Genomic DNA, 17,460 nt, shown 5'->3' with positions numbered 1-17,460 from the left:
GTAAAATGCATTGTCATTGTGCTGGGTGATAAGGCCAAAAATGTTATCAGGATTAAAAAAAGTTTTAATCAGTTGATATTGGCTGATAGTTAGTGTCAAGGCCACCTTCTTGTCTTTCAAAAAAGTGCTATAAAGCGGTCAACAGGACTAGAAAAGTGATATATATATACAGACTATTTCACTTTCCTTTCAAACCATCTAAGATAGACTACTATCTATAGATAGTAACTATCTATAGATAGCCTACTATACTATCTAGAGTAGGCTTAGATCTTTCCCCTCTCATTCAAGAGGCTTCAGGATTAATAATAACAGTTATCATTATTTCACATTTATCACAATAGTAAATAGAAAAAAAAGTTGTTTAGATATTAAAATAAGTTAGATACCTCTAAAAAGATCCACACACTCCAATTCAAGTAAGTGGTGGCCGCAGTGCTCTACTCAGCCACACGGTGGCAACACCAACAATGAATGAGCCGGAAGCAGAGTTCAATTTGTAGGGGAAAAAATTGTTTTGGTCCTCCTGTCAGCTAACGTTAGCCAGGAGCTCGGTTCCCACGGCCCACATTATCACTGAAAACCGAAGAAAATGAAGAAGTTTTTCGATGACATCAAGAAGGATATTAAATTTAAATCCGCGGGACCCGGAAAGAAGCTAACTGAGGAAAGCAGGCATGTCACAAATATTTATCAGCCGCTACACCGCTAACTTCAACCACTTTGCTAACGTTTGATAACTTGAGTTAGAAGGTGCTTTCTTACCTTCTAGTTTTTTTTATGATGATAGATGGTAGCTCATCAAACATCTAACCAGAACTTGTTTTGATAGATAATTAACTGAATACACCAGGTAATAATAAGATAATGTAATTCTCAGCAGCATCTAATTTCAGCTCTGCTAACCGTTAATCCCGAACAAGCCTATTTACCCAGTGTTTAAGTAACATAATATTATTAAGTTATTAGGTAACGTGCAACGTTGACTAAAACTCCACATTACAGTTAGTAGGATAATGATGAGCTGCGTCAATGGAAGTGTTGTCATTGTTGTTGTAAAGAACTTTGTACAATAATCATCACCGATTAATTCTATATTTTGTTCTTACTGGGTTAACCTACTATTTTTTTCATAACTATCTTAATTCTTCGTGGTATAGAGTCAACAAGGTGATGAAACAGTCCTCAGATATTATGGTCCATATTGACACTTTCAGCTTTATATTCATGGTGTGAACCCATTCAACCGCATCCCAAAGATGCTCTATTGGATCAAGAGCTGGTGACGATGAAGGCCATTTAGATATAGTAAATGAACTATTATTTTCAAGAAACCAGATTGCAATTAGAAGAGCTTTATGAGCCAGAAGAGATGGCCTCGCTGTGGTTTTAAAGGGATGAACATGGACAGCATCAGCAACAATACTCAATTAGTGTTCACATTTTGGTGAGACTGTGTGAACTGATGCCTCAATTTCCTGTTTTCAGCTGACAGAAGCACCCAGTGTAGCCTTCTGTGGCCGTTACCCATTAGACACATTAGTTCAACATGTTGTGCATTCAGAGATGGTCTGTAGACCCTGATTTTAATAAATGGAACTTTGAGTTACTGTTGCTTTGCTGTCTTTTAAAACCTGGCCATTCTTCTCTGACCTCTGGTGTCAATAAGGCATATTTGCCATTTACTGGATATTTCACACTATTCTATTTAAATCCTAGAGTTAGTTGTGTGTGAAAATCCAAGCAGTTTCTAAAATACTCAGACTAACACATTTGGCAACAACAGTCATGCCATGTTCAAAGTCTCTTAAATCACCTTATGTCTCCATTCTAATGCTTTAGTTTAGAATTAGAAGGTCATCTTGGCCACATCTACATGCCTGACTGCATTGCTGCCATGTGATTGGCCAGCAGTTAAGCAGATGAATAGGTGTGTCTTATAAGGAGGCTTGAGACTTTGCTCACGTTGCTTTGCTCTTCTGTTCTCATCACAGTGCGAAGCATGAGGGGGCACCAAGCAGTGCCAGTGCCAAGCAAACCCACCATGCTCCCACTGAAGGAGCCCAGAGGGCCGGAGCCGCAGCTCTAGCCAGAATTGAGCAGCACCCCCGGCCGAAGGTCCACACCTCTCAGGACCACATCAGGAACCAGGGTGAGACGCACAGGCACAACTTTGTAAGAGGAAAACAAAGCCCCCTCCCACCATAACGTAATCGTCATCCCTGGATTTCTTTTCATATCATGTACATTGCACTATTTTTTAATTCTTTACTGTTAGTATTAATTATTGTTTTCTCTTTTGCATTTCTTGCCCCTTTTCCTTATTTTTAATTTGTGTAAAAACTGTAAGTGATCAGGTAGTGGCATAGAGAAAGAAGAATTTCATTGCAGAGATTATTTTTGGGTATGAATAATATGAATCCTTTGATCAGTGATTCAAATGACTCTTCACTTTGAACTGTGATAAAGAACTTTGAACTGTGGAATGCAGCCTTACATTTCTCGGGGTGCAGCCGGAATTACTAGAAGAAGGAAGCAGGCTTCATAACGCCAGAGAATTTCTTTACTGTCATCAAGCCATCTTCACTGACACATTTTCCAAAGCCATCTAATCCAATCAGCCTGGCTCACTACAAAAAAACATGTGGTATTTGAACCATTCTTAAAAAAAGAAATACAAAAACTGTGTTATTTCTGCACTAAAATTTAGGCCACTTTTTATGAAAATGTTTATTATTTGCCAAAACCATGGGTTTTGATTGCGTGATTAGGTTGTTATTTAGACTGCAAGAACATTTAGTTAAATGTTGGCGATGTTCTGTTGTTAAAGCCACTGGTCCCTTAAAAGACATTGCATGATTTTCTACTCTTTTTTTCTATAGTCAAAAGAGAACTGGAGGCAGAGTCGGCTGCATTGGCTGAAAAAGAAAATGCGGCAACAGCAGAGGTATGATTACACTGATCTGTTAAAATTAATTAAACTGATTAATCTAATGTTTGGCTTACAGTGATAAAGCATATGTAGTCTGGATGTACTTGTGAATGAAAACATTTTTTTCCAGGGATCCAAAGTGCCACTGAAAGATCCGACCTGTCTCTCAGTGTCAGGTGTGTATTTCACCTGTCCGCTAACTGGAGCCACTTTAACTAAGAGTGACAGAGAAGTACACATTAAGGAGGCCATTCTAATGGTATGTTTGAAGATACTGTCAAATGTTCTCTTCTTCTAATTCTTCTAATTGTATTTTAGCTCAATTTTGGTTTGCAATGTGATTGTGTGGTTTGAGACTTGTTAAAAACATACCCTGTATTTTCACCATCAGCGGTTTGAGGAGGACGCAGTTGAGGCTTCCGTTATGATGATCTACACATTTAACAAAGACAAAGATAAAGTGAAGGCTGCTGTGGACATCATAAGCAAGTACGATAATACACGCAACTTTGTTTTGAGCTGTCAGTTGTGAATTCACTTTAAAAAGAATTGAACGTTTTAAATAATCTCGTTCTTTTCATCTGTGTTCTTTAACAGGTATGTCGAAAACATATGCAAGTGTCCCGAGGAGGAGAAATACAGAAAGATTAAACTCAGCAACAAGGTGTTCCAGGTGTGTGAGAGACCGATCTCCTTTCCTGTTCTCTTTGTTTCTTCGGGACGAATAACATTCCTCCTTTTTCTTTTATATAAGGAGAAAGTGCGATCTGTTGAGGGCACTAGAGAGTTCCTGCAGGCCCTGGGCTTCATAAGCATCATGTTTCCTGTAGAGGGTCAAGGTAAATTAGTCTTAGTTAGTTATTAGTTAGTTAATAATTAGTTTTTTTTCAAATATATCACAGTCATTTTACGTGTTAATGCAATAACTTTCTCTCATAGTATCAGACCTTTAAGTCATTGTATTGTTTTCCACATTTATTTGAGATCAGAGGAGGAAGAGGAGTTCCTGGTGTTGCCGGAGCAGAGCCCCGACGCCCTGGAGCTGATGAAGGAGAGGAGGGATCGTCTTCAGAGAGGAGAGCCAGTCAGAGCTCAGCTGGACAGACAGCCTCAAGCTTTCACACCCTCGGCCAACGCCCAGCGCTTCGAGCTGCCGCCAGAGTTCTACAATCTGACAGCAGAGGAGCTCAAGAAGGAGCAGCAGCAGAGGTATACGCCACAGAAAACCAAACCACACTCATCCCACTGCTGTGGTCTATTAGTGTGTGCCCCTCAGTGGAAGCAAACCTTTTAGAGAACCTCATCCTGTGTGATGTGTGTTTCTAAGGAGCGATTTGGTGGAGAAGAACGCCATGCTGCGCACAAAAGCTATGAGGGAGAAAGAGGAGCAGAGGGAGAGAAGGAAGTACAACTACACACTGCTCAGGATCCGACTGCCCGATGGAAACCTCTTACAAGGTTTTCATTTTCCTTCCAAAGTGAACAAGACAGTTTTGTCATAGTCAAAAAAATCTATCTTTGATGCAAATAATGAGTTGGTGATTAATCTGTGATCCCAGGTACCTTTTATGCGTGGGACCGGATGTCTGTGCTGTTTGAGTTTGTACGGGATTCTCTGGTGGACGGCTGGCAGCCCTTCGAGCTCATCGCTCCAGGAGGCCAAAAACTACAGGAGGCAGAGGAAGTGGCTCTCGCCGAGCGTAACCTGGTGGGTTAAATGTAGAGACATCGTATGAAATTCAACCAATTTTTACACAGCTTAAATTAAACTAATATGTTTTTTTTTAAGGGTGGTAATTATACTAACCAAAAACCAAAATAGTGAATGGAAGCATCTATTCAGTATAGCCACAATCATGTTCCTCTTTATCATCATAAACATGGACGTTTTCAAATAACGTAGCCCAAAGCGACAGAAAAAGCAGCCATTTTGAAGGAACTCTATAATACAGCCAGTTTGTAAGATTGTAAAGAACAAATTTAATCTTTGAACAATATTGTTGTTGGCAAGAAAAAAGAGACAAAAAAGTTTATGTAGCAGAAACAGCGATGATTTGCTTATTTTCTACCAATTCATTTTCAGAGAGTTGGTCCATTTAAAAAAGGACCAGGCATCTCAAAACACTTAACAACGTGTCCAGTTTTATACAATCCTGTATTTGCAGTTTGCTCCGGTCTGGTAATATTTATATCTGCGTGTGAATTGGAGCCGAATTAACTGGGGAAATTATCTTCAATCAAATCTGATTTTCCAGAGGTTTAAAAAGTGATGATGAGGCATTACCACATGACACAATCAAATATCACCTACTTATTATTACCTATTACCTACAAACCGAAGTTTGATGTCAAATAAATTGCACCCTCTGCAAGTGTCTAATAACATTTTCAGGTTTGAAAGCAGTTCATCTTTCAGTCTTAATGTGTATCTTGATCTCTTTTCTCCTCAGGTCCCTGCAGCTCTGCTCACCTTTGCCTGGGACGCAGCCGTGCAGGCAGATATCGCAGCTGCGGGGGGGAAGAGCCCCACCCTTCTCAAACCAAAGCTGCTGGAAACCATTAAGACCTTTAACTGAGCAGACATGTGTCTGTCCCTGAACTCTTCCTGCTACGTCCCTCCCTGGCACCACAGCGGTCAAATTGCTCCTTGCACACAGCTAGTGACGAGTGTACTTTTACAAAAGCTAACTTAAAAGAGGGGGCGACTTCACCCTAATGCACTTCTTTCACTGAGCAGACCAGAAGGGGACAAACGCATCCTGCAGTCCGTCTCGGCAAAGCGTTATGCTGAAAAAAGCACTACTAAACAGATTGTGTGTTGTGCCCTGAATGATTATGATGTGTAGTAAAACAGACCGTGGCAGAAATCCTCTGCACTTTTCCTTTCAGACTAGAAAGACTTCACATGGTATGTTGAAGAAACTTCGTTTTGACTCTCATCACTTCCGGTTTTATTTATTCTGCTAGTTAACAATCCATCTGTCTTGGGAAAAAAAAATCAAATAAATAGTGCACACTCGTGACTGCACAGTCAGATGTAGAAAACCATACACGGTGAAGTATCTCAGCTCCTACAGCAGCTCTTTTGCACTCAACGATGTCAGAATGCTTTTGTTTAGCAGTGTTGAAGGTTAATGCAGTGTTTTGTGTCAGCTGATGCTCGTCTGGTCTGGCGAGGTACAATACGAGCCAGGTTCACTTACTGTAAACATTCTTAAGCTTCTGTCGCATGTTGGTCCTGTGCACTCCTTTTACTCTCATACATGATTGCTTTGTTAAAACCCCAAATTTTATTTTTTTTAACGGAGATCTTTTATTAATCAAATGTGCTTTAAAGTACATCATAATAAATGATAACGACACAACAAGCGTTTATTAGTAGAGGAAGATCTGTGTATTCAGCTTTGAGGGCAGTTTTTAAGTATTGCTGTTGGTGGTCTGTTTGTATCAAACATTTCCTCTAAATTAAAGATTTCAAACAGTTGGAATTCATAACATAACCCTTTTCATGTTTCATTTCAGATTGTGCTTCATGGGAATATTTAGCAGGGCCAATCTTAAAGCAGTCATTTGTTTCTCATGCTTGTGGTTGGTTTGACTGACAACAACCTACCTCTCACCACATCCAAGTGATTTCCTTCATCCTAATCTCCCGTTATGTCAGGAGTTGCAAACTAACAACTCAATCTGCTGTGTTTTTCCATGCAACGGTCCCAATGTTCGTTTGTAAAGCTGAGTCTGCCATAAGCAACATGTCTGCACTGTTCAATGGAAGAGTGTCAATGTGTGTTTGTAACCGTATTAAAAATACCCAGTGAGCAGTTATGATCTGTTGCTTTTTTTTTCAAAATCTGCCTGTAATAAAGATTGCTTGCACTGCATCTTTTGTTTTTGTGAACACAAGTTACACAAGTTGCACTCAACATTAAATTATATTTAGTGTTTAAATTAGTTGTCCATATTATTACATTTTAGAATCAGTTCTGTTTTAGATATTAATATAAAATATCAAATGTTTTATTATGAAGTACACATTATTCCATATCAAAGCAAACACTTTTACTTTGAAATTCTGTGAACTATCTTGAGTATCTTAATTGTGCTACAATTTTAAGCTTGTATTGCACACCTGCTACTGAACAGTTGTTGATTCAATATATCAATGCGATATAACGTTGGAATCGATCCTCTCATTACGACAGAAATAAGATGATACTCCTTCATACTACTATGCCCATTACCACATTGTTACAGTACAATTAAGTGTTACCTAATATTCAAATCATACATAATCCAGTCATGAATTAAATCAAGATTTTTGTATGTGTCAACACTCAACTTTTACACACGTTGGAGCAATTATATCAGCAGATTGGAAAGAAATGTACAATATTGAGAAGAAGCATTAGTTAATTGTGTACAAAGCATTTGGACTTATTTACACATATTAAAACTACAACCACTGCAAAATGCCTCCAACAAATATGGACTCGAAAATGTTGAACGTGTGCTAACAATGGCTAGGGATGAGGCAACATAACATTTTAATCACACAACACAATAAAATGCACTCAATAAAGCGAGAGGATAAATTTCCCTTTTTGGGACTTTTTGTGAACGGGGAAATCTTCAATATTTCACAAGTGACTCGCCAACATACAGTCCTAGTGATTCCTAGTGATAGTGTAAGGCAGCCAGATGAAAGGGTTACAAAATGTAAAAGTGCAGTACTTTTATTCAGGTTTAACGAAATTATCCTGTTCAAGTATTCTTGAAAATACAGAAAATACATATTTATAAAACACTGTGACACTGAACCTAACTGTACAAGTACAGACCTAGCAACTACACCAGTGAGTTGTCAGAATCAGAAATTGCAGAATAAAAGCACCCACGGAAACCAAGAGGGGAAAATACAAACAGACTTTCAGCCTCTTATTTACCCAACTTATTTCTGGTCAACTATTTACATCTGCTGGTTAAGATTTGTGTCATGAACTGAACATGAAAAAATTATAATAATGCTGTTCGGTTGGTCCGTTGTAGGTGCTTCTTCTGATGAAAAGTAATTTCCCATTTTATTCTGCTTTGCCTCTGTTCAACCCAATCTGCTGTAGCAGTGCCAGAGAGATGCTCACCTTCCACTTTTAAAAAAAGCCCATGCCAAACAAGCCTGACTGAATCTTCAATGCAAAACAATCAGATGTACAGTTCATTTTCTGCTCAGCTCTGATTTTATGCACTACTACATTTTACTGGCCAGAGGAAAGTCAGGTCAGGGGTTTAAAAAAAGAAGAAGAAAGAAATATTGGGTGAGCGGACACTCACAACCCTGAGCAGACGTTGCCTGCTGTGAGTTGACTGTACCAGTGTGCAGTGCTTCATTTTGCATGAAGATTATATTCGGCAGAGTTCAAAATCAGGATGGAGACATTTATGAGGAAACCGGAGTAGCTTGGGTTGGGGGGGACCACCTAACTTGACCTCAGGCTGTGGCGATTGTAGGAGCCGCACTGGCCACAGGGAGGGCAGCTGTGTCCGACGGTGTGACCTCCATTAAGACGTCTCCCTCACTGGAGGACTTCTCTCTTGTTGGACCTAAGGAGTTAAGATTGAATATAATTTTTTTTGTGAACAGAAAGGATGCAACATTTGTATGCCGTGTCAAGCAGTTCTTGGTTTTGGTTGTACTTCAACCTGTTAACAGCCGTCTCACTTTACTAACTTAATGTTTGTTGATATAAAATACTATATACTAGTTACATTTTAGAACTTTAGTCTGAAACTAGTACCACGTGCGGTTCTGACCCTGGATTTCCACTGGAAGCGGAACGGCCGCGGAACGGCAGCGGCGCGGTCGCCGTTGCAAATCGCTTCCATTCTAATCAATGAGAGCATTTCCACCAGACGCGCTGCGGATCGTCTCAGCAGCAGCTTGCCGCGCCACCTGCTGAACCTCTTAAATTTAAACAAAGCAGATCGCACAAGACAGGATGTCCGACACAGAATCCACAGATACCAGGTAAACAGTCAATTAATCAGAGCGTCTCGGAGAGTCATAATGCACGACGAGAGACTGATTGTTGAAGTGGAGAAACATAAAATCATTTATGACACCAGATCAACAACGTCGGAGAACGAAAAGAAGCTGCTGTGTTGTTTCCTTTATACACACAGTCTATCGCTGGATCTCGCGAACTCTCATCCGTTCGAGATTTTCGTGCGATCTTCCGTGAATACTGCCGGCACCCAAGGCTCCGCGCCGCTGCCATAACGCGCCCGGTGGGGATTGCCGCCGGGCAGAGGACGAAGCAGAACCGCGCCACTGCCGTTTCGCGGCCGTTCCGTATCCAGTGGAAATCCAGGGTTAAAGGGTGCGCATCGAGGTGGCGGACTTCCTGTAGGACTTACTGAACCGTCCTGACATTATTAACGCGTGTACCAACTTTCTTTCATTCTGGATTAGCACCAACCCTGTGACACTGAATTTCTTAAAGCTGGACCCGCACATCAGAATAATCCAATTTGGAGTCATCTGCAGATGCTCCATAGTTCCCACCAAAGGTATTTAACATTGCAGCAACAGAATATGCCAGTACACAGATGAAAACAGCAAGAAAACAAGTACAAAATCCAGGCTAGCACTTTTTTGTTGTTGTTTTTCATGGATGGTAAGAAGACATGGAATGGTGATTGGCATGCTAACAACTAGCTTCCAGCTAAATCAGACACCGCATACCACACCACATAGTTTATGTTTAAAAGTTGTGCACTACAGGTTTAATAACAAAAATAAATGAGTGCATCTGTTTTGTTTTCAAGTGTACTCTATCAAGAGCTTGTGTATAGTGTATGACAACATGAATCTTTTTGGTAACTCACCACTCTGTGCAGTGATGATGACACAATCTTCGTCATCATCCTCCTCAGTGTCAGCCTGAAAACCATCAGTCTCCACTGCTCCCTTCTGGGGACAGAAGTAGGACCATTTTAGATGTGATCGTCAAAATGATAACATATTTGAAAAGATACCATAATAACAAAATATCACAGTGAATAGAACTGGTATCTAATCAGCTCAAGGGTGTTTCTCTACCTGTTTGCGATCAGTACACCTCTTCATAAACTTGGTGATGGACATGCTCCCTGTGCTCTTCCTTTTGTTGGACGATGAAGGGGTGGAGGAGGTCTGAGGTGTAGTGGGAGAGTTTCCCTGAGAGCCTGTGGCTGCATGCGTTTCTTCGCGAGACTCTTCTTTGGCTCCAGTGGTGAGGTAGGTCCACTGACAGGGCAGCGGAAGTGCCTCCTGGCCAAAGCGGGACAGGACTTCTGTGTTCACATACCAGCAGCAGCGTCTGTAGGTGGCACGCTTCTCATAAACAGCATTGTTTTTGATGACCCGTCTCAGATGTATTCTGCTCAAAGTAAAAACAACAAAAATATATTGATGTTATTTGTTTTCATGTATATTAGGGGGTTGATCCAGTATTTGGGGTATTTACACATTTTAATTAATTTCTGTGTCGCTTGTTAAGATGAAAACTCACCTGGTGGGGATGTTTTCTGCTGAGCTCTGGGGACTAGACAGTTCAGGTGCGGATGGTGAGGATAAAGATGAGCTTTGGCGACGACAAAACTCTTGAAACTCATTGATGATCACTTTGGAGCTGTTGACATTGCCGTGCAGCAGAGGGAGCAGCTGACCAAGTACTGTGGAACAATTACAAAAGAAAATGGTAAATAAGGTGCTGAAAGATACATTTAAGCTGAACTGGACAATTTGAGTTAATCTTAAGGTTTAATTAAGGGTTTTAACTCCAACTCAAATTGTATTATAATTTCAACACAGCCTTTTCTGCACTATAGTGCACAACACTATTTAAAAGTAGCACTACCACTCTTCCAAGAAACAAAACCACCATATACAGAATTTCTGGCCAAGCTGCTGTAACAGATTAAGTATCATTTGAATGTATGTCACATTTAATAACAACTAAAGCCAATGGAGTCAGAAAATACAGCTGGTTAATATAGCCAAAACATTATTCCATCACCCATACATGGTTAATAATTCAACACAACTACAAATGTTGAAGCAAAGACTGCATTTGCTCAATCCATAACCAAATTGCTATACACTCAGCCACTTTATTAGGTACACCTGTTCAACACCTTAATTACAAACATCTAATCAGCCAATCACATGGCAGCAATTCAATACATTTAGACATGCGAACATGGTGAAGACAACCATCGCTAAGATTTACAGAGAATGGTCCAAAGATTTCTGGGCCAATGCCTTCAGGAATCAGACAGTTTCAAAGTCAGACAATCACTCATTACACATTACAAGGTTTGCAGAAGATCATCTCTGAACACACAACACATAAAACCTTGAAGCAGAAGACCTCACCAGGTGCCACCCCTGACAATTTATTAACTGTCCTTTGAACCCAATAAAGCGGCTTGTGAGAATATATTGAATATTGTTAAATAATTGCCGAGTCCTAGTGACAAACTACAAAAACTACAGTCCCACAGCTCACAAACACTGCAGCGGCCTTTAGGTTAATCACCAACTTGGTCTTCAATCCCAGTTGTCAACATTAATCAATGTATTTTAGAAAATAGTGATACTTACATTGTGCTTCTCTCTCACACTTCTTAGACATTTCCTCTGGACTGAGGCTGTTGTCTGCCTTTGGTAAAGGCTCAACCAGACACACAGCATGAGACTGAAAGAGTTCCAAAACAGGTCCTTCTCCTTCCCAGGTGCAGCCCCTGACCACGGGCACCAGCACCTTCATCTTCTTCTTGGTGGACATCAGCTCATCCCACTCCCTGGCTTTCAGTTTCTGACGCAGCTTCTGCTTCTCCAAGTCGCCACCCTCCTAAAAAGGTTGCATGCGTGTTAACAGGTATGCAGAGCGGAAGACTTTTGATACAATGAAAATCCAATCATCAATCTGCCACATTAAGGAGACAAATTCAAATGACTTGCAAAAAATAAAAATAAGCTCCTTTAGCTTCCACAGTTCATACCTCCTCATCTAGAGCCCCCTCGTCATCTGAAAGGTAACCATGAGGAACAAAGAAGCCATCGTCATCTTCATCGTCATCGTCACCCTCGCCTCCTTCCTCTTCCTCTTCCTGAAAATTATCAATAGAGATAAATATTAGTCGTTTGTTGCACATTTCCGTAAGCCCATTCTCAACAGGTGTGATATAGATGCTGACAAGCATTAACGCCATTTGGATTAAAAAGTAACATATGGATTCAGTTGGTTTTAATTATTTAAAATACTCAAATCAATTAATCACTTATCAAAATAACTGACTATAAAGTTAGTATTTAAAAAAAAAAAGTGGCTGCCGGAAAGTTAAATTGTATGTACTTTGGCTGGCAATGATGCTAAATACAGGGAATGGTGTGTGTTGTAAACCATAAAACTCTTTATTAAGGTAAGTACCAAAGATTTTGGGGCAGCAGTGTAGATTTATAATCATAAATCACAAACCTATTGGACAAATATATCCCTAATTTTTTGTCATCTAATGAGACTTACCCCTTCACTATGTGACAGGGACTCTCCTGGTTCCTCCTCCTCCCATTCTTCATCACTGTCCACCTCATAGTCCAATACATCCTGTGGTCAGAGCAAAACTGTTGGTGCCAAAGCTACTCAAAAAAATTATTGTATATGCAATTATTAAATTACATTATTATTTGTAAAAAGTGGCCAGAATTAACTCGGTCCGGTTTTTTGCATTACCTTGTCCTGTCTGAGGGGGCATCGAGGTGAGATCTGTGAACTCTTCTTACTCCAGGTGCCCCAGTACGCTGGGCGGTAGTTTTCACGAAACTGCAAAAGCTTCATAGGTCCATAACGTCGACGGTCCGGCACACTATCCGATTGAGGCCCCTCCACTGTTATACAGTCACTGACATAGTAAACATGGAGATAATTATTTTCATTTTAATGTTAACCTTAAATGGAGAAGTTGCAGATATTAGGGGTAAACCGAGTGTGTTGACGGGTTTGAAAAGAAAATCACTCTTTATGGTCTAACCTGGGTGACTCTATCTGCCTCGGGTTGGTTGGTCCTGACTGGCGAGGCTTTTTACCAATCCACTCTTTTATTCCATTTAGGTTATTATTGGGGTTCAATAAACACTGGTCAAGTTCCGCCAAAAGAGAGTCAGCACACTGAACACGACACAGTGGTGCCAGAGCCATGTTTCCTTTTATCTCAAATGGAGCAAACTTCCCACAGGCAGCGGCAAGTGTCTGAAACAGCAAAGAGACAAAACATTTGAGTTCATATTGTATTTATAATGCAACACCAACACTAAAAGGGGGTTATGGTCAGTCTATACAAACGAACATGAACAATAAGAAAAACTGAGCTCTACTCACCTTTGGAGCTTGTTGGGTCTTGGGTTTCTGTAGAAACCGTGTAATTTCTGCTTTCTCAGCTTTTAGACGCTGTATAAAGACATATAATGGTCAGAACATTCAGTAATATCTACCAAGATCATACAAATACTCTTCATTGACTCACATCTTTCTCTTCTTTCAACCGTTTCTCCTCTTCCTTCACTCGCTTGTCTTCTTCTTTCTTGCGTTTTTCTTCAAGCTTGGCCCTATTTTTTTTTTTAATTTAATCAAACAACAAAACTACTTTTATTCAGCACAAAGTGTTGGCAGTGAAAACACCTCAAATTAATAAGCCTCAACTGTAGAGGAAATTTGCACTACTCACTCTAGCTTGGATTTCCGCTGCTCCTCTTTTGCTTTTAGTCTGTCCGCTTTTTCCTTCTCGTCTTTCTCTTTTTTCTCTCGTTTCTCTCGCTCCTCTTTTTCCTTTTTCTCTCGTTTTTCTTTTTCTTTTTCCTCCTTTAGTTTGCGGGCCTCTTCTTTCTTTTTCTCTTTTGCAGCTTTTGCCTCTTCCTTCTGTCGCTCCTTCTCCTCACGCAATCGTCGCCTTTCCTCCTGCACTTGTAAACTCTGCAAATGCAACATTTGGATTTTATTTTTATTTTTCAATTTACTAAACTTTAACAATAATTAATAAAGCAAATGAGAAATTAACTCATCCTGTGTCGTGACTTACAGTTTAAAAAGACAAGTACAAGTATTACCTTCAAGGAGCGTCTTTTGACCTTTTTCTCATCCGCTGGTGTATCGGGGGTTGTCTTTGGTGACTGTGAAGAAAATGGAAACAAATTTGATCATCCTTTTATATGTTATATACTCAATTACTCTGATAAACTACTACTGTATAAGACTGAGAAATCAAACAGCAAATGATTATATTTACTTAAAATTTCTATTAAAAACACATTTACCAATAAAAGATAAATGTGAAAAACACTACGCACCTTATATAGAAATGCTTTAGTATGAGATAAACAATTTACTTTCTAAATAAAAGTGTGCACTTGTGTAATTTTAAACTGGCTGGTCTTACATAATCTTGAATGGAATAAAAGGCAAAGCAAGCATGGGAGATGTGCATACTTTAGATGAGGGTGTATGGTCATCAGTCTTGGACTTCTCTGGTGAACTTTCAGACTGTGAGCTCAATGATGACTCCGAAAGCATGGACTTGTTCCCCAAACTGGAGACGTTCCCCGACTCATTCTGCTCCTCTGGTTCACTGTCAGAATCCTGTGTTGTGTTGAGCTGTGAAACAGACGCGGTCTGATCCTCCTCATTCTCCTCCACCTCCTCCTCTTCCATCTCCTCCACCTCTTCCTCTTCCATCTCCTCCACCTCCTCCTCCTCTTCCATCTCCTCCACCTCCTCTACTTCATCACTGTCGACTTCTGTGCAGTCCAAAGTTTGTGTGTGAGTGTCATCAATTGTGCTGGATTTCTCAGAGCAGTCAGTTATGTCTTTGCCTTGATGTTTATCTGTTGTTGGGCTGTGGGGGATGGCAGGAGCAGGTGAAAAAACGCGCTTTACAGGGGATGAAGGGTTGTCCTCAGTCAGATCTATAACCACGTTCCTGTCTGAGGCTGCAGGGCACCTTCGGCGCAGGAAGCCATCAAGAGGCCCTCTGCCATTAACCAAAGGTGGTCCGTTTTGGACAGCGAGTGGAGAGGACTCGTTTTCGTTTTCCACGTCTGAAGGTTCAGAACAGGTATGTGCACATGGGCGTTTAGGCAGGTGGTTCTCTTTAGGTTCAGGGTTCAGGCGCTTGAATGGGAGACGGGCTGCAGGCAGAATCAAAGGACAATAAAACAGAGTTAACATTACTTTTCTAATTGTATCAAATCTGGGTGGCACAATGCGAGACAGCAAAGTTGTCAAAACGGTGTCAAAGATCATAAAAAAATTACACTAAAATATATTTACAGATATAAATAAGATGAATTAGCCAGTGCTACAAAGGAATTGCTATTTGACCAAGAATCCACATACAGTAAGTGGAAAATAATGACAATGAGGGAAGAAGAAGTGGTTCTGTTGTGATGGTTTTAATGGTGGTGCCAAGATGGCGCAGCCCAAAATGTGGGCTTTGACTAGAACAAAGTAGTTTGTATCTTAATCTATAACTCTTGGTAATTGATTGTATAGGTTGAGACTTGTACAGGTGGAAAAAATTATAAAGTGACCATGGTATCAACAACAGTATCTTCTTTACAAGTCATTGAAAATAGTAATTTAACCTTTTTATTTTAATTTTACCTTGTATAAGTTTCTTGTTGGCACTTTTACTTTTACTTTTGCAATCCATACCTGAAAAGAACAAAAGCAGAGTTACGTTAGAAATACATACACACTAATAAAGCTGCTCTCAATCTGGTAAAAGAAAATCAATAAAAGACAGTTAAATGTTGAGGATGCAGACTCTTAAACCTTTTGGAGCAGATGAAATGTCGGTGCTGGCTTTAAATTATGGATACAATACCCTATATCAGTCCAATATTTGTACAATCCAAAATGTACATACATACATGTAAATATATATACACACATATACGTATACATATATGTGCGTTGTTGTCAGTGTGTGTTTATGAAAAGCACTTATGCACACTTTTGTTTACTGCTGTGTCTGTGTATGAGTGCATGCCACAAATCATCATCACCCACATTAATGAAGACTCAATCGAACTTCATGGAAGTCTGTAAAGTATAATTAGTCACGCCACTTTATTTAATGTCACATTTGTCAACAATGAATATACTGTTTGTTTGGTTTGCGCTCCCGCCAACCGGTATAGTCGTTGTGGGTCGAGCAGGCCCGGTCTCGTCCGCGGGGCACACACTTTAAAGCCCTGTCAGGCAAATACACCCGTGTCTGGAAAACCAATATAACGAGCCGAACTATCACTATCACTACAGGGAGGATATATAACTATAAACGGTGGAAAATATAGACGCGGCACAGTCGCAGCTGCAGCTGAGTTCACCTAAAGAAGTGACTTTCTTATTGGTGCTAACGTTAAGCACCTCAGGGGGCATTAGCATGACTTGCTAACTGTCTGCTAACCTCAACAACTTAGCATAATGGACAAGCAGGAACCCCGGGTACACCTTGGTGCTAGCAGCGAGGCAAGCAGCTTATGTAGCTTGGTTAAGCACTTTAACGACAATAGAGCAGTAAAACTATTTTTTCACACGAGCTGCTGAAACTTTATAAAAAATAGTTTCTTGTCTGTCGTTGAAGAGTTCACAAACGTAGCAACTAGCAATACCGGTGACCTGTTTCCACGGTCTGTTTCCATTTTCACCTTATCTGAATCCTGAATCTATTCGAATATACAACCCCTGCTGGCTATGCCATTTAACCTCTTAACCACAACTAGTAACCCTTACGACACCAAAACAGTGATTACCTAAACTTCAACCATATCCAAGAGCCGACAGCAGATGCTAACTAATCACTGCTAGCGTCAATGTTTGGAAACTTAGTGGCAGGTTCACAATAACTCTGATAGCATTCGTCTCGTAGCAATGACAACAGCGAAACGGAACTCGTGTCACTCAGTAAAATAGATGCTATTAATGTGGAATATGTGAACTTTGAACAAACGAGTGGTTAACATTAAAAGTAACGCTGTGTATCGTTTGTGATGATTAATATAACCAACTACCATATCACATCACATTATCAGGCACTTCGGAGAGTTATTTCAAGCTTTGTTAGCCGTGGCATTAGCGTTACCTTTTCTGCGGGAGGCCGAAGCTGCCAAATGTCCGTCTACCGATGGATTTTCCGCCGCCAACATCCCAAACACTGACTCGGGGCTCCGCTCGTTCGCGTTGTACTCCGTCAAAAACGACTTCAGAACCGAACAGTTCGTGTAAGCAGCCAAGAAGAACCCCTGGTATCAGGCCGAAAGTCACGTTGTTGCTATCTAAACATGTACTTCTAGCTTAATTCGCATTAAAAAACATATTCTCTTTCCGCATCTCCCACACATACACGTTCCCCCCTGTTTTACCCTGCTGTTTGCCTCGCGCTTCTCAGTCGGAATTGGCGGGAGTAAGCCGCTCGCTTCAATAACCTTCGCT

At 40.4% G+C, this 17,460-nt stretch overlaps 2 protein-coding genes across 2 annotated transcripts; one reads left to right on the top strand and one right to left on the bottom strand.

Moving 5' to 3' along the window:
• Positions 1-536: 536 nt before the first annotated feature.
• Positions 537-6,740, top strand: ubxn6 (UBX domain protein 6). Its single transcript, XM_083887528.1, has 11 exons — positions 537-675; positions 1,995-2,152; positions 2,883-2,947; positions 3,063-3,191; positions 3,324-3,421; positions 3,530-3,605; positions 3,687-3,771; positions 3,922-4,141; positions 4,260-4,390; positions 4,492-4,640; positions 5,383-6,740. The coding sequence occupies exons 1-11, from the start codon at positions 593-595 to the stop codon at positions 5,506-5,508; spliced, it is 1,320 nt and encodes a 439-aa protein (XP_083743654.1). The 5' UTR covers positions 537-592; the 3' UTR covers positions 5,509-6,740.
• Positions 6,741-8,417: 1,677 nt separating this feature from the next.
• chaf1a (chromatin assembly factor 1, subunit A (p150)) lies at positions 8,418-17,174 on the bottom strand (the record flags this gene model as incomplete). Its single annotated transcript, XM_083888774.1, has 16 exons — positions 8,418-8,530; positions 9,815-9,899; positions 10,029-10,347; positions 10,480-10,642; positions 11,574-11,823; positions 11,975-12,082; positions 12,499-12,579; positions 12,706-12,874; positions 13,004-13,221; positions 13,351-13,419; positions 13,496-13,577; positions 13,697-13,941; positions 14,076-14,138; positions 14,455-15,152; positions 15,628-15,678; positions 17,111-17,174. 16 exons carry the CDS (start codon positions 17,172-17,174, stop codon positions 8,418-8,420), a joined length of 2,778 nt encoding a protein of 925 aa, XP_083744900.1.
• Between the last annotated feature and the right edge of the window lie 286 nt (positions 17,175-17,460).

Source organism: Microchirus variegatus, assembly GCF_963457635.1.
Source record: "Microchirus variegatus genome assembly, chromosome: 4".
Taxonomy (NCBI): Eukaryota; Metazoa; Chordata; class Actinopteri; order Pleuronectiformes; family Soleidae; genus Microchirus; species Microchirus variegatus.
Note: the sequence above shows the minus strand (reverse complement) of the source record. Positions and strands in the feature narration are given on the sequence as shown.